This window comes from Argopecten irradians, chromosome 7, assembly GCF_041381155.1.
Source record: "Argopecten irradians isolate NY chromosome 7, Ai_NY, whole genome shotgun sequence".
Taxonomy (NCBI): domain Eukaryota; kingdom Metazoa; phylum Mollusca; class Bivalvia; order Pectinida; family Pectinidae; genus Argopecten; species Argopecten irradians.
Window position 1 is genome coordinate 22,792,069 of NC_091140.1, and position 25,099 is coordinate 22,817,167.

General features: G+C 37.4%; 1 protein-coding gene across 1 annotated transcript; it reads right to left on the minus strand.

The window, feature by feature from the left end:
- Window positions 1-6,404: 6,404 nt before the first annotated feature.
- LOC138327879 (TBC domain-containing protein kinase-like protein) lies at window positions 6,405-24,925 on the minus strand. Its single transcript, XM_069274321.1, has 26 exons — window positions 24,806-24,925; window positions 22,131-22,356; window positions 21,338-21,404; window positions 20,996-21,110; window positions 20,575-20,648; window positions 20,186-20,333; window positions 19,697-19,766; window positions 19,403-19,458; window positions 19,005-19,066; window positions 18,488-18,545; window positions 18,098-18,191; window positions 17,527-17,665; window positions 17,063-17,162; window positions 16,404-16,453; window positions 15,406-15,511; window positions 15,007-15,141; window positions 14,181-14,243; window positions 11,427-11,604; window positions 11,108-11,191; window positions 10,677-10,762; window positions 10,483-10,519; window positions 8,861-9,022; window positions 8,143-8,315; window positions 7,631-7,806; window positions 6,906-7,065; window positions 6,405-6,705 (listed from the first exon to the last, which is right to left on the minus strand). Exons 2-26 carry the CDS (start codon window positions 22,321-22,323, stop codon window positions 6,595-6,597), a joined length of 2,697 nt encoding a protein of 898 aa, XP_069130422.1. The 5' UTR covers window positions 22,324-22,356; window positions 24,806-24,925; the 3' UTR covers window positions 6,405-6,594.
- Window positions 24,926-25,099: the final 174 nt, after the last annotated feature.

Consider the following 25,099-nt stretch of genomic DNA (forward strand, 5'->3'; position numbering starts at 1 on the left):
ATTTTGTCTCTGACCCCCAGGGGGCAGGAGGGGCGGGGCCCAATAGGGGTAATAGAGGTAAATCCTATAAATCGCTACTTGTCCTAGAGTTCTGCATGGATTGTAACCAAATTTTGCCAGAAACATCCTTGGGGGAAGGGGAACAGAACTTGTATAAATTTTTGGCTCTGACCCCCTTGGGGCAGGAGGAGCGGGGCCCAATAGGGGTAATAGAGGTAAATCGTATAAATCGCTACTTGTCCTAGAGTTCTGCATGGATTGTAACCAAATTTGGCCAGAAACATCCTTGGGGGAAGGGGAACAGAACTTGTATAAATTTTGGCTCTGACCCCCAGGGGGCAGGAGGGGCGGGGCCCAATAGGGGTAATAGAGGTAAATCCTATAAATCGCTACTTGTCCTAGAGTTCTGCATGAATTGTAACCAAATTTGGCCAGAATCATTCTTGGGGGAAGGGGAACAGAACTTGTATAAATTTTGGCTCTGACCCCCCGGGGGCAGGAGGGGCGGGGTCCAATAGGGGTAATAGAGGTAAATCCTATAAATCGCTACTTGTCCTAGAGTTCTGCATGGATTGTAACCAAATTTGGCCAGAAACATCCTTGGGGGAAGGGGAACAGAACTTGTATAAATTTTGGCTCTGACCCTTAGGGGGCAGGAGGGACGGGGCCCAATAGGGGTAATAGAGGTAAATCCTATAAATCGCTACTTGTCCTAGAGTTCTGCATGGATTGTAACCAAATTTGGCCAGAAACATCCTTGGGGGAAGGGGAACAGAACTTGTATAAATTTTGGCTCTGACCCCCAGGGGGCAGGAGGGGCGGGGCCCAATAGGGGAAATAGAGGTAAATCCTATAAATCGCTACTTGTCCTAGAGTTCTGCATGGATTGTAACTAAATTTGGCCAGAAACATCCTTGGGGGAAGGGGAACAGAACTTGTATAAATTTTGGCTCTGACCCCCTGGGGGCAGGAGGGGGGGGGCCCAATAGGGGTAATAGAGGTAAATCCTATAAATCGCTACTTGTCCTAGAGTTCTGCATGGATTGTAACCAAGTTTGGCCAGAAACATCCTTGGAGGAAGGGGAACAGAACTTGTATAAATTTTGGCTCTGACCCCCAGGGGGCAGGAGGGACGGGGCCCAATAGGGGTAATAGAGGTAAATCCTATAAATCGCTACGTGTCCTAAAGTTCTGCATGGATTGTAACCAAATTTGGCCAGAAACATCCTTGGGGGAAGGGGAACAGAACTTGTATAAATTTTGGCTCTGACTTCCAGGGGGCAGGAGGGATGGGGCCCAATTGGGGAAATAGAGGTAAATCCTATAAATTGCTACTTGTCCTAGAGTTCTGCATGGATTGTAACCAAATTTGGCCAGAAACATCCTTGGGGGAAGGGGAACAAAACTTGTATAAATTTTGGCTCTGACCCTCCCGGGGGCAGGAAGGGCGGGGCCCAAAAGGGGAAATAGAGGTAACTCCTAAAAAATTCTACTTGTCTTAGAGTTCTGCATGGATTGTAACCAAATTTGGCCAAAAACATCCTTGGGGTTAACAGAATTCGTATAAATTTTGGCTTTGAGCCCCCTGGAGGAGAAAGAGTGGGGCCCAATAGGGGAATAAGAGGTAAATATCCAAATTTCTTCAGAAGAGAAACAATGAACTTATATTCAGAACATTACTTGGCATTACAAACCAGGTGAGCGATACAGGCCCTCTGGGCCTCTTGTTTTAGCTCACCTGGCCCGAAGGGCCGGTGAGCTTATGTCATGGCGCGGCGTCCGTCGTCCGTCGTCCGTCCGTCCGTCCGTCCGTCCGTCCGTCCGTCAACATTTCCTTTAAATCGCTACTAGTCATAGAGTTCTGCATGGATTGTAACCAAATTTGACCACAAACATCCTTGGGGGAGGGGAAACAGAACTTGTATAAATTTTGGCTCTAACCCCCCGGGGCAGGAGGGGCGGGGCCCAATAGGGGAAATAGAGGTAAATCCTTTAAATCGCTACTTGTCCTAGAGTTCCGCATGGAATGTAACCAAATTTGGCCACAAACATCCTTGGGGGAGGGGGAACAGAACTTGTATAAATTTTGGCTCTGATTCCCCCCGGGGGCAGAGGGGCGGGGCCCAATAGGGGAAATAGAGGTAAATTCTTTAAATCGCTACTTGTCCTAGAGTTCTGCATGGATTGTAACCAAAATTAGCCACAAACATTCATGGGGAGGGGGAACAGAACTTGTATCAATTTTGGCTCTGATCCCCCGGGGGCAGGAGGGGCGGGGCCCAATAGGGGAAATAGAGGTAAATCCTTTAAATCGCTACTAGTCATAGAGTTCTGAATGGAATGTTACCAAATTTGGCCACAAACATCCTTGGGGGAAGGGGATCAGAACTTGTATAAATTTTGGCTCTGGTCCCCCGGGGGCAGGAGGGGCGGGGCCAAATAGGGGAAATAGAGGTAAATCCTTTAAATCGCTACTAGTCATAGAGTTCTACATGAATTGTAACCAAATTTGGCCACAAACATCCTTTTTGGAAGCGAAACATAACTTGTATAAATTTTGTCTCTGACCCCCCCGGGGCAGGAGGGGCGGGGCCCAATGGGGGAAATAGAGGTAAATTCTTTAAATCGCTACTTGTCCTAGTGTTCTGCATGGATTGTAACCAAAATTAGCCACAAACATCCTTTGGGGAAGGGAAACAGAACTTGTTTAAATTTTGGCTCTGGTCCCCCAGGGGCAGGAGGGGCGGGGCCCAATAGGGGAAATAGAGGTAAATCCTATAAATCGCTACTAGTCATAGAGTTCTATATGAATTGTGACCAAATTTGGCCACAAACATCCTTTTTGGAAGCGAAACAGAACTTGTATAAATTTTGGCTCAAACCCCCCCGGGGCAGGAGGGGCGGGGCCCAATAGGGGAAATAGAGGTAAATTCTTTAAATTGCTACTAGTCATAGAGTTCTGAATGGAATGTTACCAAATTTGGCCACAAACATCCTTGGGGGGAAGGGGATCAGAACTTGTATAAATTTTGCCTCTGGTCCCCAGGGGGCAGGAGGGCGGGGCCAAATAGGGAAAATAGAGGTAAATTCTATTAATCGCTACTTGTCCTAGAGTTCTGCATGGATTGTAACTAAATTTGGCCACAAACATCCTTTGGGGAAGGGGAACAGAACTTGTATAAATTTTGGCTCTGACCCCCCGGGGGCAGGAGGGGCAGGGCCCAATAGGGGAAATAGAGGTAAATCCTTTAAAATCGCTTCTAGTCATAGAGTTCTGCACGTATTGTAACCAAATTTGGTCACAAACATCCTTGGGGGAAGGGAAACAGAACTTGTATAAATTTTGGCTCTGATCCCCCGGGGACAGGAGGGGCGGGGCCCAATAGGGGAAATAGAGGTAAATCCTTTAAATCGCTACTTGTCATAGAGATCTGCACGTATTGTAACCAAATTTGGCCACAAACACCCTTGGTGGAAGGGGAACAGAACTTGTATAAATTTTTGCTCTGACACCCTGGGGGCAGGAGAGGTGGACCCAATATAGAGGAAATAGAGGTAAATCCTTTAAATCGCTACTAGTCATAGATTTCTGCATTGAATGTAACCAAATTTTGCCACAAACATCCTTGGGGGAAGGGGAACAGAACTTGTATAAATTTTGGCTCTGGCCCCCCGGGGGCAGGATGGGTGTGGCCCAATAGGGGAAATAAAGGTAAATTCTATAAATCGCTACTTGTCCTAGAGTTTTGCTTGGATTGTGACCAAATTTGGCCATAAACATCCTTGGGGGAAGGAGAACAGAACTTTGGCTCTGACCCCCTGGGGGCAGGAGGGGTGGGGCCCAATAGGGGACTTAGAGGTTAATATTAACATTCCTTCAGAAAAGAAACAATGAACCTGTATTCAGAACATTACTTGGCATTACAAACCAGGTGAGCGATACAGGCCCTCTGGGCCTCTTGTTCAGTTTGCTGAGACAGTAATTGTAAATTTGTTTTCTTTTGTTACAGACCCGAGACAAGTCACAGTGGGCAAAGAAACTTAAGCAGAAGAATATGTCAGAACAGCCAAAATATTCACAAGTGTACGCTACTGCAACATCATAACCCTTGTCTCCTCTACGCCAAATAACGCAAACATTAATATCTGACTGTGGTGCTAGGCATAAACTGTTACAACAAGCAACATTTTAATTTACAGGAATCAATGTTTAAGTGTGGAAGAAAAAAATCTAATGGTGGAAAAGTGATGCTCAGACATTTTATATCTGTATTGGTCAATAATTTCTAATCATGAATGAATTTCTCTGATAGTGTATATAGAGGGTAGCTGAAACCCTGAATACTGCCTCAAAAGATTTTTAAAAATTTAAATTTTATTGTCAATTTTTTTTATCTCAATAGCCATGTGCATTAATTATAGACAACAATTTAAGGGTCTTATCTTTTGACCAATATCTAGTAAGAATACTCTGTTTATATTTATATAGCTGATCTGAAGATTCTTGCGAGAATTAAGCATTGACTATTGAAGTGGTGACCTTTTAGATATTTGAAAATTTGTAACAATATAGAAATGTATATAATTTTGTATAAATATTTGTATATAACACTTAAACTTATTAAAATCATGTATGTAATAATGTTGGTGTGTCAATAGTATTTTTAAAAGTTAACATATTACTGGCCTGTTCAGCCATGTCATCCAATGTAAATATTGTAAGACTCATGTGTAATAACAATAGTGTGACATCACAGGAAATAATGATGTCAAAAATCAAAATATTATGTCACATGATTGTCTCTGTACACAGAAACGTCAAATCTGAGCCTGATTTTACCACTCTTGGTATATAGAGACAAAATTGAAAGTTTTGTGTATATTTCTGCCATTAATACAAATGTGATAAATAGAATCTTACACAAGTGGCTATTTAATCTGAAAATTATCAAGCTGGTTAAATCATTTGATATGCCACAAAGCTTTAGGGTTATATATTATAGCATCTCATGCTGTTCAATGTAATTTCATATTACATAGCCATTCACACCCTCAGAAACCCAGTGTAGACCGTTCGCTGATTAACGCAGGTTACCAACAATGAGTCACTCGTGAAAATCCTCTATTTATGTTTCTACCATGAAATACTTTGTGAGTATACAAGTTCCGTACTTCAGTTGGTAGATTAATGACCTTTTAACTACTGATCATTTTGGATTTTCCAATGAATGAAGAGAAAGTGTCACAATGATATAGTCTGGCTTAAGTTGTTTGGTTTGGTTTGATAGGTGTAACGTCCTATAAACAGTCAGGGTCATTAAATGACATGCCAGGTTTACTGAAGGAAGAAAGCTGGAGTTACCGGAGAGAAAACCAGTGGACAGTACCTGGCAACTGCCTTACATGGGATTCAAACTCGTGACCCAGAGGTGGATGGCTTGTAATATCTTGTGACATCTTAACCATAATATGTATAAATGTACATTGTCAAAAACAAAGTTCAGTAAAGTCTACTCCAACAATCTTAGAGGTACAGCATGATGAGACACTTGTAATATTACGTTGTGTTGATGGATATGAAACAAAAATTTAAGACAAAGCAGCGACCTTACGATTAATTGAAGTGACCAAAGTCATGACCAGGTATGTTGCATTAATTACTCCACAAATAATATTGAAACATAATGTTAACAAAAAATCAACAATCAGATATTACAATTATATTTTATTCCGTGTAGGTTACTCCTAACAACATGATCCCAATCCCATCAACAAAGATGTTACATCACTGATTGACTATGTTGGTTGAATGTCTGTGATGTCTATAACAAATCAAAGAGGTGTTTCAAACGAATGACTAGGAACCTAATGGGGTATGCTTTACTTCAACAAATAACTGCACACTTACCATAGCAACAAATATCAAATCTATACACACTCTGTACACTTGTTTATGGAATTTCTGTGTAATGATAAATATATATATTGCACATTTTAAGACGATTATTAAGAATTGTTCATTTTTGAGGAATTCACAAGTCTGACGTTAAATGATACAACAAGAATACATTATATCTGACTTCAAGATTTACACAAGTGGACCCTGGACACATCTGAGGTTTTATATATAATATTGAAAACAACTAAAATAAATACTTATGTAAAACAGGATTTCTGTTAGAGACAGATATACTGTAAAACACTACGTTTGTAGTCCATATAATCTAACAATGTTACAGTATATTGGCAAGAATCCAGCTTTACCAGGATACAGCTATAACTTTACAACAACCCCACCCCATCCCACAACCTCCATCCCATACTCTCATCCCCCAACCCCCATCCCCTACTATCATCCCCCCACCCCCATATCCCCTACTATCATCCCCCCACCCCATCTCCCACTCTCATCCCCCAACCTCCATCCCCTTCTCTCATCCCCCATCCAAATCACCAATTCTCATTGCTTATCAAGATACAATGGCTTGGTGGTCTCTTTTCATCATGGTGGTCTTCTGCTACAGATGTAATCTCATAAGTCTGATTAAGGTATCTGCTGTTATCACAATTACAACATTCTTCCTACAGTTAACATCAGAAATCTGTAGGAGGCAGCATCAGTAGCCCGGTTTGTCGTAAAACATCAATCCCTTTATGGAGGACGCAGACTTTAGAAAATCCCAATCGAATGATCTCATTGGCAAACTGAAACACATAATTATTTCATGTTATCTAAGATGTTACTGAAAACCACAATTAAGTACAGTTAAAATGTATTTTCGTCTTTGAACTTATAAAACGAATAGTAAATGTTTGACTGAAAGTGTGTTTAAAGAAAATATTCTTTATCTTTTTGAACTTTGCATCAATTGAAATAATTAATCTATATATTTGGCAAAACTTACATTCACAGCATTTTTCCCTCTGCTTCCAACAATGACCTTGACCTGTGACCTGCTTGAGGTCAAGGTTGTGACTGCTGGACAGGGGTTGAGGTCACCCTCTGGTGAGAAGGCAGAATGGAATGGAATGTTAATACTCCTTTCTACTGTACCTTTATTGAATCTGTGGCTGGTTAAGGAACTTAAAACTGGTACAGACAATCACGAATGATATTATATACAAACACACAATGACATAGAGGATATTCCTTGTTTCTTGATGAATAACGGCTTTATTTCATCAAGTGGGGTGAAAAGTTTGACATTTTTCATGAGTGCCAAGCAAACACATTTTCGCCATAAAACACTATATTTTTACTGCAAAAAATCTAATACCGGTAAAAGAATATACTCAGTAACCTTGGTAATATGAAGCGAAATGTAATCTCAGAGCAAAATCTAAATACCAGATTCAATCCACATCCTCTAGTTGTAGTCTTTTACTGTTTGAGCTACCTATAGTCACCAGGTTTCCTACATTCTTCAACACCAGAGTCTTTGTTTCAGCATGGCTTTATATATTTAATAACTGATCAAGCTAATTTAGAGAAGGTATCTCAAGCCGAGAGGTATATTGCTGCTAGTATTCACGAGGGTTACATATAGAAGCCTAGGCTGACAGAATACTGGCTGTAAGACAAAACCTAGCAGTAGGCAGAGTAATCTAGGCAGTAAATCAGTAAGGATACTCGTCTTCACCACGGACATCAACCACCAGTAACATTGGTTTGCTGTTCTGTTTACGCTTGGTTGGACTTTTACTGTGGGCCGGACCAGTTAGCTCCCCTAACTCAATCAGGTCCTCCGCTGAAATTCTAGGCACCTTCTCCCTCTTCAGCTCTTCAATGGGTATCGGCTCCATAGACTGCAATCAAACAGGAGAGTTACAAAAAAGGGAGATTATTGCTGACTTAACTCTAAATTAACGTTTATACTGAATTTAAGTTAATTTTAATGGCTTTATAACCAAAAATGATTTATGAGACTCAAAATTTATATCAGACAACAAAATAAAAGTTAGTCATCTTATAGGCTACCGGGATATGTCACATTGAAATTGATCTCCATCATGGTTTTTTTTGTAGTAAAATGTTTGCAATTGAGATAACAAATTGAGACAAAGTAACTGGTCAGTACTTTCTTGTGGCACAAGAAATATAATAATTTTACAACAAAATTTATCTTGTTTGTGAGTAATTACCAGATCTGTGGAGGGCTGATCGTTGTAGTCTCGTGAATAGTATGACAGGTTTGGCCGACTATCTTCCTTCTGTGGTTTTTTGGAGGGTCGGGCATGTTGGCGGTAGGTGGCACTTTTAGGTGTACTACAGAATATCTTGATGGAGTCTTGTACACATCTCTGGATGTCTATTTCTGTGTGGGATAAATAACAGAACATGTTCACTGATGGTTTCTCCATGCATGTTGACTATATCTGAGCTATTCACTAAATATTAATCAATAACAGATAGAACAGTTTTCAAACAATTACAGGAACAGAGGATTTAACAGCAACATTACCTATGATGTCATCAGAAATTTTCGCACACATAGTTCAAACTGATATCTATATGTGCTTCACAATATTGTAAACTATTCTTTCCTTTGACAGTCTGCAAAGGCAATATTTTGCTTTTGGTTTCATTATTTTAACAACCAAGTAACAGCCAGAGTCATGTTAGGATGTGCAGGTTTATTGGTGAAGGAAAGTCGGAGTCCCCAGAGATAAACCATCGACCAGCGATCAGTACCTGGCACCTGGAGGGTTTGTGGTAATATGTCGAGACATCTTAACCACTTTGCCATCATGGCTTCTCAAAGGCTATGTACATCATAAAGAGTTAAATGACAAAACATTAATGAATATTGTTATACAATCATTAACATTCCTAGTCAAATGATTAGATAAATGTTGATACCTGGCATGTCCGAGAACAGGAGAATACATTCATTGAAGCCAAAGGAGAGCAGACGGTCACGGAACTGTTGGAGGATTGCTACTCCAATACACAACGGGAAGGAGGAGTTCCCCAGCAGTAGTGTGTCCCACAGGTGTACGATTTTATGGAGGGGGAACACATCTGTCAAGGTAAACATATAGGTACAGTATATACAGGTGTACGATCTTATGGAGGGGGAACATGTCTGTCAAGGTAAACATATAGGTACAGTATATACAGGTGTACAATCTTATGGAGGGGGAACATGTCTGTCAAGGTAAATACATAGGTACAGTATATACAGGTGTACGATCTTATGGAGGGGGAACACGTCTGTCAAGGTAAACATATAGGTACAGTATATACAGGTGTACGATCTTATGGAGGGGGAACACGTCTGTCAAGGTAAACATATAGGTACAGTATATACAGGTGTACGATCTTATGGAGGGGGAACATGTCTGTCAAGGTAAATACATAGGTACAGTATATACAGTTGTACGATCTTATGGAGGGGGAACACATCTGTCAAGGTAAACATAGGTACAGTATATACAGGTGTACGATCCTATGGAGGGGAACACGTCTGTCAAGGTAAACAGGTACAGTATATACAGGTGTACGATCCTATGGAGGGGGAACACGTCTGTCAAGGTAAATACATAGGTACAGTATATACAGGTGTACGATCTTATGGAGGGAGAACATGTCTGTCAAGGTAAATACATAGGTACAGTATATACAGGTGTACGATCTTATGGAGGGGGAACATGTCTGTCAAGGTAAATACATAGGTACAGTATATACAGGTGTACAATCCTATGGAGGGGGAACACGTCTGTCAAGGTAAACATATAGGTACAGAATATACAGGTGTACGATCTTATGGAGGGGGAACACATCTGTCAAGGTAAACATATAGGTACAGAATACACAGGTGTACGATCTTATGGAGGGGGAACACGTCTGTCAAGGTAAACATATAGGTACAGTATATACAGTTGTACGATCTTATGGAGGGAGAACATGTCTGTCAAGGTAAACATAGGTACAGTATATACAGGTGTACGATCTTATGGAGGGGGAACATGTCTGTCAAGGTAAACATAGGTACAGTATATACAGGTGTACGATCTTATGGAGGGGGAACATGTCTGTCAAGGTAAACATATAGGTACAGTATATACAGGTGTACGATCTAATATTTACTGTCAAGTTAAGGTATCTGTCAAGAAATATGAATGCACAGACTATACTGCATGGTAATTAGCATTATGACTGAAGTTGGCTTGCAGAAACTTTATAACAATTGTCTGAACATTCTACCTAATGTCTAATCAAGTTAATATGGCAGTTTAGAGATATCAAAATGTCCCAATAATTAAAGGAAGTTGTACCTTACTAACATCATTTCGATATCTTGAAACTGACGTTTTGCAACTGAAACTAAGGATTGAATATGTACATGTACTTCTTGAAACTTCAATACTTATGATACCTATTAATCAATTTTAGTTTTGATAAATTCCAATATCACATAAAAAACTCTTGAGGGTAGCAGGGTCTAACATGAAGAGAACCTGCCTAATCCTTATACTTACGGGCATACATAGTCAGGAACCATGGGATGGCATACAGCTGTAACAAACCACAACAATTTATAGTTAATTAATGTGATTGTCAATGTACCGGATCAATGTCCAGAAAATATTGAAATAAAACATTTCCATATCTTTATCAACGTATATAATACATGGAGTGACAGAATTACAACATGTTATATATGTCAACTTACATCTGGAATGAAGCCGATTCCATCGAGGTGGTTGCTGAGTTCTGGGTCATGGAATGCTATAAGGTGACTAAATACAGCCAGGTATTCTGTAAGCATATACATGTATACATGTATAGCAGCAGGTGAGAAAGAATGTGTAAACTGACATCATCAGATTTCTATAGTCTTATTTAAATTCCTGTTTTTTACTTCAGCAAGTTTTTCAACTATTCAGATAATTTAACTATAATAGGATTCGTGGTGAAGGAAAGCCAAAAATCCTGAAGAAAAACCACAGATCCATGGCCATTATCTAGCAAACAAACCAATATACATAAGCTTCCAACTCACTGCCTATAGTAGGAGAATTAACGGTAAAATTTCCATTGTTATTAACATTGAAAGATTATCAATACTTTATTATGTTGATATAATTTACATGTACTACTTACCTTGAATTACCTGAGAATTATCCTTCAAAAATATTTTGTGGAGATACTTAGGAATGAATGCAGTTAGACAGGCATAAGCCAGAGCTGAAAATATCAAAGTGAATGTCACCTTAAATTTATATAGAACATTTGTACAGGTTATTTGCGATCAAAAGTCATTTAAAGATTTATTAAGGAACAAATGAGTTCATATTTTCATATGCAAAAAGAATTCAAAACTACAGTTTTATTTAGCTTTTTAAAAATCTGCTTATATTGTTATTTGAATTCATATTAAGAGCATTTATTGCAATGAAAACAAAAGAAAATGATTCTGTACCTTCATTTGCAAAGTTGAGAGCGAGGAAGGGAGCACACAGACTGTCCAGTCCTTGCCAGTATACGTACTGTGGATGACTAACTACCCAGGCCTTCAGTACACGCTTAAACTTCGCATGAGCTGTCGGGGAGGACAGTAGTTCATGGTACTGGTGACATCGGGGAATATCTACCTCAATCTGAAGAAAACAAGGAATGATAATACATATAGTGTGAGGACAGCAGTTCATGGTACTGGTGACATCGGGGAATATCTACCTCAATCTGAAGAAAACAAGGAAAGATAATACATATAGTGTGAGGACAGCAGTTCATGGTACTGGTGACATCGGGGAATATCTACCTCAATCTGAGGAAAACAAGGAAAGATAATACATATAGTGTGAGGACAGCAGTTCATGGTACTGGTGACATCGGGGAATATCTACCTCAATCTGAAGAAAACAAGGAATGATAATACATATAGTGTGAGGACAGCAGTTCATGGTACTGGTGACATCGGGGAATATCTACCTCAATCTGAGGAAAACAAGGAATGATAATACATATAGTGTGAGGACAGCAGTTCATGGTACTGGTGACATCGGGGAATATCTACCTCAATCTGAGGAAAACAAGGAAAGATTATACATATAGTGTGAGGACAGCAGTTCATGGTACTGGTGACATCGGGGAATATCTACCTCAATCTGAAGAAAACAAGGAATGATAATACATATAGTGTGAGGACAGCAGTTCATGGTACTGGTGACATCGGGGAATATCTACCTCAATCTGAGGAAAACAAGGAAAGATAATACATATAGTGTGAGGACAGCAGTTCATGGTACTGGTGACATCGGGGAATATCTACCTCAATCTGAGGAAAACAAGGAATGATAATACATATAGTGTGAGGACAGCAGTTCATGGTACTGGTGACATCGGGGAATATCTACCTCAATCTGAGGAAAACAAGGAATGATTATACATATAGTGTGAGGACAGCAGTTCATGGTACTGGTGACATCGGGGAATATCTACCTCAATCTGAGGAAAACAAGGAATGATAATACATATAGTGTGAGGACAGCAGTTCATGGTACTGGTGACATCGGGGAATATCTACCTCAATCTGAAGAAAACAAGGAATGATAATACATATAGTGTGAGGACAGCAGTTCATGGTACTGGTGACATCGGGGAATATCTACCTCAATCTGAGGAAAACAAGGAATGATAATACATATAGTGTGAGGACAGCAGTTCATGGTACTGGTGACATCGAGGAATATCTAAATCAATCTGAAGAAAAAAAGGAAAGATAATACATATAGTGTGAGGACAGCAGTTCATGGTACTGGTGACATCAGGGAATATCTACCTCAATCTGAGGAAACAAGGAAAGATTATACATATTGTGTGAGGACATTAGTTCATGGTACTGGTGACATCGGGGAATATCTACTTCAATCTGAGGAAAACAAGGAAAGATAATACATATAGTGTGAGGACAGCAGTTCATGGTACTGGTGACATCGGGGAATATCTACCTCAATCTGAAGAAAACAAGGAAAGATTATACATATAGTGTGAGGACAGCAGTTCATGGTACTGGTGACATCGGGGAATATCTACCTCAATCTGAGGAAAACAAGGAAAGATAAAACATATAGTGTGAGGACAGCAGTTCATGGTACTGGTGACATCGAGGAATATCTACCTCAATCTGAAGAAAATAAGGAATAATAATACATATAGTGTGAGGACAGCAGTTCATGGTACTGGTGACATCGGGGAATATCTACCTCAATCTGAAGAAAACAAGGAATGATAATACATATAGTGTGAGGACAGCAGTTCATGGTACTGGTGACATCGGGGAATATCTACCTCAATCTGAGGAAAACAAGGAAAGATAAAACATATAGTGTGAGGACAGCAGTTCATGGTACTGGTGACATCGAGGAATATCTACCTCAATCTGAGAAAATAAGGAATAATAATACATATAGTGTGAGGACAGCAGTTCATGGTAACATCGGTGACATCGGGGAATATCTACCTCAATCTGAGGAAAACAAGGAAAGATAATACATATAGTGTGAGGACAGCAGTTCATGGTACTGGTGACATCGAGGAACATCTACCTCAATCTGAAGAAAACAAGGAAAGATAATACATATAGTGTGAGGACAGTAGTTCATGGTACTGGTGACATCGGGGAATATCTACCTCAATCTGAGGAAAACAAGGAAAGATAAAACATATAGTGTGAGGACAGCAGTTCATGGTACTGGTGACATCGAGGAATATCTACCTCAATCTGAAGAAAATAAGGAATAATAATACATATAGTGTGAGGACAGCAGTTCATGGTAACATCGGTGACATCGGGGAATATCTACCTCAATCTGAGGAAAACAAGGAAAGATAATACATATAGTGTGAGGACAGTAGTTCATGGTACTGGTGACATCGGGGAATATCTACCTCAATCTGAGGAAAACAAGGAAAGATAATACATATAGTGTAAGGACAGTAGTTCATGGTATTGGTGACATTGGGGAATATCTACCTCAATCTGTGGAAAATAACAAATGAGAGTAGCCTTTAGGAATCACCACCAGTCTCTAGAAGAATTAGGTTATCACTAAATTTTGACTTTGAAAATTTCATTTCTATGACATAACTGATTCTGGATTCTAAATGCAAAACTAGGGGGAGATAATCTAAAATTAGAAGTTATTAAATAACTGTTGTAAAGATGACTTACCTGTCGATCAGTGGACGTGACAGTGTCTTTGTCAATATTACTGTACACACTTTCAATATCACCCTGAAAATAAGTAAATATATGTATATATTAGATATGCACCAATTTTTCATCATTTCCACATTTGGTTAATTCACTGTCAAGTGGAGGGCGATATTTAGCATATTGACCTGATGTTTCCATTTTCAGAAAGCATATTGACTCGATGTTTCAATTTTTAGAAACACCAAGTCAATATTCCCTATTGTGCTGTCACTTCGAATTTTTATATTCCTATTATGACGTCGCTCCCAAGTCGATATTGGGATTATGACGTCACAATATCCCCATGTCAAGTCGAGCCATTCTCCATGCATTTCTATATTACTTAGTACAAAGCAAACATTTAAAATAATTATCATATCTAATATGAAAATTAAGGACCTTTGTTTTGGTTCATATGGTGGTATACCGCCCTTGTAGAATTTAAAATAATGAACTCGGGCTATGGCCTTGGTCATTATTTATTCTACTCAGGCAATATAACACCATATGGATCTCAACAAAGATATACAGGATCTGTAGTAGAAATTAGTATTGAACTCAGTGAGGATTAAGATTCAGACACTTTTTAATCAGAGATTCAAATAAGCCCCATAAAGGTACATTGTACAATGTATTTACTGGTACAGGATATATGGTATTTATGAGCTGATGAAATTATATACTGGTTATCATAAAACAGATATTGACCTGTTTCAGGTGGATATAGTGATTTATCAACCCTCGAAAAAGATATTAATTATTAAAATATTAAAAGTGTCATCCACATGAAGTGTTTTTTTACCTCTACTTCCAGGAGAGCTGCCCAGACATGAGCCCTAACTAGTGGGGGGATGTCAACACGAGCCTCCTTCCAGATATGAGCTCTCTTGTAGGGGTAGGCTTTTAGCAGACGCTCATACAGTATAACCCGATGAAACTATGGAATGAACAAGATTCAAGCTTAAAATTTAGCGATTCTAACTTACATCCTAAAGAAATATCAAATTAACATATTCTTTCAAAAGTTTTCTCATACATACATATGTAAGTGTTTTCAAATTTTACAATTCATAAATTGTAACTGAATTTTAGAAAGATTGAAATCTTATAGGCTTCTTTCTGAAAAAAATGTTATTCATTTGATATAATTTTGACATAAGATAATGACAAATACTTTTTAATATTTTTATGGAACAATTACCTGATATTCTACATCTTTTTCTTTAATAACCAGTGGTAGACTAGCCGTGTTGGATAGATCAGAACTACTGGGGGACAGAGGCAGGCTACCATTGGTGTTACTCTGTCTATTATGGTGGAGAGAAAACAATCATTATCAAATGTAACGACACATCAAAACTAATGGGGGACAGAGGCAGGCTACCATTGGTGTTACTCTGTCTATTATGGTGGAGAGAAAACAATCATTATCAAATGTAACGACAAGTCAGAACTACTGGGGGACAGAGGCAGGCTACCATTGGTGTTACTCTGTCTGTTATAGTGGAGAGAAAACAATCATTATCAAATGTAACGACAGATCAGAACTACTGGGGGACAGAGGCAGGCTACCATTGGTGTTACTCTGTTATAGTGGAGAGAAAACAATCATTATCAAATGTAACAACAGATCAGAACTACTGGGGGACAGAGGCAGGCTACCATTGGTGTTACTCTGTCTGTTATAGTGGAGAGAAAACAATCATTATCAAATGTAACAACAGATCAGAACTACTGGGGGACAGAGGCAGGCTACCATTGGTGTTACTCTGTTATAGTGGAGAGAAAACAATCATAAAATGTAACAAAAGGTCAGAACTACTGGGGGACAGAGGCAGGCTACCATCGGTGTTACTCTGTTACAGTGGAGAGAAAACAATCATTATCAAATGTAACAACAGATCAGAACTACTGAGGGACAGAGGCAGGCTACCATTGGTGTTACTCTGTCTGTTACAATGGAAAGAGAACAACTATTATTGAATGACAGATCAGAAGTACTGAGGGACATCAGTGTTAATCTGTCTGTTACAGAGGAGAAAGATTACCCCGTAAGACATTAACATTATTTTTTAACAGAAAATATTTCAGTATGTATATATCGTACAGTCCTGCATACTTTTGTTATCATATTTCACAAGGTAACCATCTTTAGTAACCTGATAAGAGTTTAAATATAACATAATGATGAAGACTTACTCATCTTCCAATAACGGGTAATATGCTTTTTCATCCACTTCTGATAGTCTCTGTAAAATAGATTAATTACAAAAAGTTCTTTATAACTTTCATGTTCAAATCTTAAGTTCTAATATATGGAGGTAAATGTATGAAAATTTGCAGCTTTTTAGAAACGTAAAAATTACAATGGATTTCTAGAAATGTACAAATACATCAACTGCCATACATGTAGGTATCTAAATATTGCCATTGTTAATTCAACAGCTAAACTCCAACATGTTTGTAATGAATGTTCTATATATTAGAAACATAATTTGGTTCCCTGGTAACATCTCCTTCGCTGTTTATTTAGAGTACACTCAAATTTTTGTGTTATATCTCCATAACATATAAAATCTACTTAAATAATCCTTATAATTCAATTTATTAAAGATAATCTCTTCGACATTTAAAATTCATTTTGGGACTCTTTTGTCTATGAAATTATTACGCCGTCATCTCAGCCAATCAGAAGCGAAGTTACAAATGGCGACACCATTTTTTCCTTTATGGGATGATAAAGTAAATTTTTAAGCCAATGAAAATGCTCGTAACAAGCAAAATTGAATTATATATTAGAAACATAATTTGGTTCTCTGGTAACATCTCCTAGTAATGAGGATGGTTGCCATAGTTACATTTCTGAGCTGTTCCTGAGACGCTATGATAACGATACTGTCCAGCAGTTCAGCACGGTCTCTTCTCTGTCCAAACACGTCTCCATCATTGGTACAGAAGCTAATGATTATAGGAAAATATGAATTATAGAAAAGAATTCAAAGTAAAATATTAAAGGAACACCACACAATCTGACATCAAATAATTCAGACAGTCAAATTATCAGAATAAACACATTTAAAGCGCAGTGGTCATTATACACAAATTAAATTGTGTGGTAAATAATTCATTTGGACTCCCAAGAAAGTAGTCTTATGCAAATGGTTAAAAAGTGTAAAAGGTTTACTCTACATTGTATCTCGATAATGGCTTTGATGATTGATGACTATTTTGACTAATGATATGTTTGTTTATAAGACTGCCTATAGCTGTGACCCCCTAGCTAAGTAAAAGACACCTTAATAGAGATTTTGTTTGGACTGACCTTGGTAGGAGAGTGATTGGAGGTTTGGTTTTGACAAGTCCTTCCTTGCGTAGTAGACTCTCTAGATCGCCTCCAGCCAGCCTCCAAAGGTAGTAAACTTCCTCCATGTTCCTTAGGGACAGGTGGTCAAAGTCCTCATCTGTAAAGATTACCATCAAATATTACTTGGCCTGCATATCTCATATTGATTTCAACACAACATTTGATTTTTTTCTTCTGGTTTTCTTTACCATGCGGGTGGGTCGCAAGTTTGAATCCCATGTGGGGCAGTTGCCACGTACTAACTGCTGGTCTGTTGTTTTTCTCCAAATAGTTTGGTTCTTCTTCACCATCAAACCTCGCACATCCTTACATGACCCTGGCTGTTTATAGGACTTAAAACTAAACAAACCAAATCTTTACCAAATGAATTTGTACAGCATATTACTGTTAGACATTAAATTGAAAAATGTCCAAAATGTTCTCCCCAAAAATTAGCATAAAAGATGAAATTTTCTCCCTAAAAATTAGCATAAAAGATGAAATTTTCTCCCTATGAAAGTAAGCAACTATACATTATTAGCACACAAACCTTGCACTGAACCGTTTTCACTGTACACTGGTAATTCTAGATCTTTACACCTGGGCTGCATGGAGAACAGCTGAAACCCATTCTTATATGGCAACTGGAATGGAAAGAGACTTTATTTTTATATTTGCTTATTACAAGACTCTTGACAATAGAATACTTTGTACGCTTAATGAAATGTTACTTTCAATGTCTAAAACAACATTATGATTAAACTCATTTCATGAGGCATGTTTAGTTAAAACAAGACACAACTCAACATTGACATTAGACAATATTCTGAGTCTTCAGCTTTGATATTGATTTTTTCATAAGGTTCGGTTTTAAGAGAGCAATTTATTCATGATTTCTTCAACAAACAGAAGTACATGTATTACATGTAAGTGAATTTACCTCTTTCATCCGGAGCTCTGTAAAAATTTCATGCTTTAATAATTCAGCAGGATCAGGTCTGAAAAGATTAATGACATTAAACACTAGACAAGTATCCAAGAGCAGTTCTGTATTTATCAATACAGACTGTACATCAATACATCTACTAGTCAATTAACATGGATTACTTGGACTGCAATCATCTCTGTCATTATCAGATTTTACACTCAGGCCCTGTATTCATGTTCTAAGAATTTGCTGGAATAACATGATCTCTTAAATAAGACCACCAATCTGAATCACAACGTTGTTGGGGATTTGTATTATGATCACTGCTTTATCTTCATCATTTATCTTCCTCATCTTTATTCAGTTATCCCCCTTACCTTCATGTTATCTCCCTTCCTTCTTTACCTCCATATGTTATCTCCATTATTCTGTTATGTAGTTATCTCCCTTACCTTTGTTATCTCCCTTATCTTTCGTAGTTATCTCACTCACCTTATATATTATTATCACCTTTGCATTCTTGACTCACCTTTGTTTAGCCGATACTGTCAAACATTTATTTAGGAAATCTACAATATCTGGGGGCAAAGTCTGAAACACAAATGCAAATCCATTTTATTAGAATCATTAAGATTAATTTATACTGAAGCTTTACTTTGGCAAACACACTGTCAAATTACAAATATATTGGATCATCAAATCATTCATTTTATTAATCATTACCATATTAACTGATGATTTAGGTGCTGAATTGAAGATTGAACATAGCAATGCATGGACAAAAGATATGCTTGTCCAAGTATGAACAGAAGACATTTATACAATGAGGTGGAAGGTGTGACTAACCAACAGTTAATCACACTTCACCAATGTCGTTTTGGTATCTCGAAATAAATGTATTACAGAGTACCACACAATGATACCTACCTTGATGGTTTCTGTAAGACTATTGTCCTTGGCTATACTGTGTAATGGGGACTGATCTAAAACATTCACAAATAAAAACCACTTATAATGACAGTAGAATACCTTCAAACAGTGTCTATCACAGAAAACCAAAGCATCAAAGTAGTCTAGGTTTATCAAATAGACACAAACTCATTATGCTAGAATAGGAGCAGATTTCAAAAGGGAAGATTCCATTTTGTTGTTTAAATTCTAAAATAAATTTTTCGAAACTTAATTTTTAGAAAATCAATTTGCGCAGATATTATCACTCACCTGACTTTAGAAAAGCAAATATCTTGTAGAATACTTGTGGCATTGTCAGACCAGGCCATAAGTCTTGTGACTGCAACATGAACAATAAACTAATTTAATCAAGAATGTTTCAGATATATTAAACATGTATAAATTTTATTAGTAAAACCATAAGAGTCCAAAATATGAAATGAAATTGTTCAGAAGCTATTGATAAGTGAAGTAATAACATTAAGCTAATAACTTGCAGCTCTACAAAATTTCCAATCTTGTTTTACGTTCCCATTTTAAAAATCAAAAGCAATTCCTGCAAGGTAGTGGGCCTTTAATAATATTCAAATAAATAAGTTTTATAGTCTCATTAACTGAGAGGTTAATTCCACTTCCATTAACTGAATAATTGTTTTTTAGAGAAAGTCTTATCAACATCATTCAAACAGAAGACCTTAATTAGACTTTATCTAGCAAATGAAGGTTCATTACGTACATGTAGGTACCAAATACACTTACACACACGACCTCCAGTAAGATCATACCCAGTGACCACACATCAACCTTCGGCCCGGAGGGGTTGACAACTTCAGGTTCCACATCTGAATGTTCATCAACAGTGGTAGGAGCTTCTGATAAAACCTCTGGAGCGAGGTACTGAGGCTTCCTGGAAAACAAAAGCAGAGCTGAAATTAAATGACCTGTACTGGTCTAAATCCCCAGTCATGCAAGAATATGGCTGGTAACCTAAATGGGCATCATAGTGTGCTTCCCTTATATTAAAATATCAGAATTATATCTGGACAAATTAAATTATTTGGAACAGTAAGTTAGGAAACAAAGCACCGGGGTCATTGAGGGAGGTTTTCTGCACACAACAAAAAATATCTGAAAGGAAAACCACGTACCCTATTGGAAAGGCCACATCAGCACCATACCCTGTCATAAAGTAAAGACCATACTCTGCTAGCTTCACATGCCCCTGTAATGGTAAATTATTAAATATCTTTATAAACATCTGTATAAATATCCGAGCAGATGCATGAAACAAAATTTCAGAATTTACAACAAAGGCAGCTCTTTCTCTAAAAGAGCTTAATACACAGTGAAATTTCTATGCTGATAGTCTGGAAAACTCACAATCAAGATGCAAATATCGGAGAACCTATTTGAGACTTTATTAAGTGAATGTAATCCTGCAGTCCGGAAAATTTGGGCTCAGGACACAAGTATTCAAATAATCGAGGGTGAACTGAACTAAGGAATTATATGCCACTGTATTTACAGTGATTTCTTATTGAATTCCATACATGTTAGGTTGTATCTTACGTCAGAATCAAACAAGATGTTTTCCTTGGAGAGGTTCCTGTGGGTGATTCCTAGTGAGTTCAGGTAGGCTAGACCTTTCAGGACTCCATAAGCAATCTCTAATACTTTGTCTTTACTGTAAAAGGAAATATTATATAACAGTAGCTGTACCTATACATTCATCAAAGTCAAGATTGCAACAATACAAAAAAATCCATAAATTAGTAAATATTTATTTCTTTATACATTTCAGATGGCAAGGCCCATCTTCATCAGGAAAGTCAGTAAGTAATTAAGTTCAAATTAATTTAACCTCTTTGATTATCACTAAATCACACAATATCAAAATAATATAGATTGTACCTTGAATATTGACTTGGTTTGCTGTTGAGACATTTTCTGTAATGTTCTGATACTATCACCATTCGTTCTGTGAAAAAGGAAAAATAAATCACTATCTATATATTAGATAGCTATAAGAATAGCTTCTTTCATCTGAATGACACAAACACTGTATGTAAATTAAAGACTATGCAATCTTAACTTATGAAATGAAATTGTTTACTGCAACATCTTCTCCACAAGTCTTGAGCAGCTTCTTCACTGATTGATGCAATATTGTATCAGTTGTCACCAAACAACTGTCAAGTATTTAACTTTTATTTAAACATTTTTATTGACAATTAAAAAGCTTCAACGTCAACTGGATCAACTTTCTTAAGATTAATTTGATAATAAAGCCTTGCATTTAGCAACTACCAACAGGACCAGTATTTTTGGTCAGTACTATTACGTAGTAGTATATCATGAAGGTTTTCAGATGATGAAGTTTTAATTGCTATAATTAAGAAGGCAAATGCCATAAAATATGTCAATTTTGAGGTATCAAAACGATGTGGGTAAAGTACCATTTACCCGTGGTTATGACATCACATTTTGACATATGATTTTTTTGATGTGGAAATCATCGGAATGTGAAACTAATTAATAGTAAATTGTGCTTTATACTCATTCCATTTTGGTATCTCGAAACCCTGTATCTAATAAACCTTAATCTGGTTTAAACATGGGACGGTTTTGACAGGTTACTCTGTATGTACAATACAGTAGTAATTAATCAACAGCTTCTGGTGGTATATCAGACTCACTGCCATACCATGTTTGTCCTTAACGATGTCCAGGTATTTGCAGATCTGTGGATGACTCAGATGTCTGAGGTTCTGGAAACGTCCTAAGACTTTGACTGAATTAGGAGTAAGAGGAAGGCCGTTGGCTCCACATTTATCATTAGGATGGCTTCGGGTGAAGAAAGTGGTCACTCCAAATTCTGCTTTACCTAGTGTTGTCATTCTGATGTAGATTCACACAGATAACAGATAACACTGCAAAAGTTAAAAAAAATAAATAATAATAACGAATGTGATTAATTAATGGGAAATACTAATATACACAATTATTATTTCTATTCACTGTATAGAGTCATGGATCCGATTTTCACACTGTGGACCTTGGTTTGATTCCTTGTTGGAGCACTTGACTTAAATGTGTATTTTTCTCTGTTCCTCTACACTGGCGCCCAACAATAAATAACTTATAAAAAGGGGTTTAGGAGCCAGTCTCTGGATGACATTTAATAAGAAATCATGATGAGAAATGTAGGTCGATGTGGTAACATCTGTCATTCACCTGACAGAGCATGCTTCTTTGACTCAGTCGGTAAAGTTGTGGATTTTCATGCTGGAGACCCAGTCCAGACTCCTGATCGAGGCACTCGACAAAAATGTATTTTCCCCTGTTCTTGAATAGTTAAAATTGATACGATATGCATCATCAATTGGCTTCATGACACCATGGATACGATCCTAGCTTCTTAATCATCCCTGAGAGCACAAAGAACTCCAAATTATTGTCAGTGGTACAAATGAACAGTATGTGACAGATAGCTACTGTTGAAGTGGAAAAGATATCACCTACTGACTGTGAGTGAAAAGTCAGTCAGAAGGTGATATCTTTTCCGCTACAACAGTAGCTTTGACATATACATTTGTACAACAATACAATACATACCACAGAAGTTGGACGTTCTGTCAATAATATATAGTATACATATACAGAAACATATATACATAGAGACTGGCAACTCCTCCATTTTTACAATTGGCAGATGTACCTCTGTATATGCTTACGGGTTTTTAGATAAACTCTTAAATAGTTGAATATAGAAAAATAATTTTGATATTTTGTAACAGTAATTTTCAGATGGTTTGAATACGATGTTGGATAGAAAAAATAATATTTTAATTTATTTATTAATAAAACAAAATGCTCTTCCGGTTTTGACTGCCTGATTTTCGAAAAACCAGGTAAAATTGATTATTTTCATGCTTTCAAAAATCATATTAAATATCATCAAATGGGGAAAACTAATCACATCAAACCATGATATAATATTTAAACTTTGCGTTGATGCAAAAATATCATGTTTAAAAGAATACACTTAAAATGAGTTAACCAAGTCAACAAAGACAGAGAAGGAGTTTCCAATCTTTATGTATATATGTTTCTGACATATGTAAAAAAAAAAATACCCCTATGTACTACATGTAACCTTAAATGACCAATATTCGTCAGGGTAATCAAATCTTCTGTATATCAACAAACCAGCAAGAAATAAAATGTACCAATTTTATCAAAACAAATATATAATATTTTGTCTTACTTGTACAACAAGTTGTCTATCAATTCGTTATTTATCTATCGCGATACGGAAGATTTCTACCCGTCGGTCGCTGGGTGATGGCCGACACAATAGGGACCTATTTTCATCAGGGGGGCTGTTTGGCTTATCACGAAACTTGAGGTAATTCCAAATAAATAATGAGCAGCAGGCGCTTGTAAGATCGTGTTTAAGCTGAAAATTTCTTGTTGTTACATCGATTTTAAGTCTTTAAACCTCTTGGTCATGGAAAGTGGCGAACACCTCTGTTTACATAGAATAATGTTATTTTTTCAACAGTACCGCACCAAAAATTTCGGGTAAGTTGAATCGCCAAAATAATTTGTAATAACCCAAAATCTGGGATATGAATCACATGATCAGACACATGACTTCCGGTACTTTGTTGATATACTGCTGATCAGTGCACGTGGACAGTCAAACACTGACGGTAGGGTTTTAAAGTTTCATTTAAAATGGACTTCAAAAAATACCTTCATTTTGGGGTATATTGCTACATCATTTTTAAAAAATCACTTGGGTTATAGCACACAATCTGTTTTAAGCATGACAAATCTTCCTTGATCAAATCTGCTTTGGCAGACGACACTCTTTATCAAATCACACGATAGCCTAGTTCATGAGATACATGTATAAGCAAAATTGTAAACATGACGAAAACAGGTCCCTGACGATTTTAGGGCACTTGACCATATATACTTCTTTGAAACCTATACTAGTGCCTATACTATTGTAACAGGAAAGGAGAAAATGTACAACTAGACGGTAGACCGGGATTCGAACCCTGGACCCTCCGAACACTAGCCGACTGCTTTACCGACTGAGCTACCGATGTTCGACCCAGTTCAATCCCGCTACACTATATATTATTGACAGAACGTCAGACTCCTGTGTACATACACAGGTGTACAGTTGAGTTCGTTTGTTTACTTAATTAACGTCCTATTAACAGCTATGGTCATGTAAGGACGGCCTCCCATGTATGCGGTGTATTGCGTTGTGTACAGTTGACATGCACTTACATCGGGTATGGCTACGACGATCACCATATATTTATCTATCAAAGCATTTTAACAGAATTCACCAATACATACATTACGGGTTTACACGTAAATCAGACATAATGCCCTCCAAATCTGCAGCTAGTCCTTCTTTGTGTCATATTTGTAGGCAAAATGAAACTACAGAGCACCGGGGGGTGTAACACAATGAAGTTTAGACATCGTTTCGTATAAAAAAATTATCAGCGATTTTAAATTATTTGTTGCGTTATGCGATCGCTTCTACGGTAATATCTATATTTTCATAGTAAAAAAATCAAATTTCTTTTCACGCTTTCTTTATCATTTAGATTCTAACCATTAGACAAAATAAAAAAGGAAAACGCT

Excerpts from the sequence above, each read along its gene's own strand:
- LOC138327879 (XM_069274321.1), bottom strand. The coding sequence starts at position 22,323 with ATGACAACACTAGGTAAAGCAGAATTTGGAGTGACCACTTTCTTCACC. Across the intron at positions 20,649-20,995 it reads ACATCTTGTTTGATTCTGAC|GGGCATGTGAAGCTAGCAGA; the intron begins GTAAGATACAAC and ends TTACCATTACAG. Across the intron at positions 18,546-19,004 it reads ACAGTATCGGCTAAACAAAG|ACCTGATCCTGCTGAATTAT; the intron begins GTGAGTCAAGAA and ends TAATCTTTTCAG.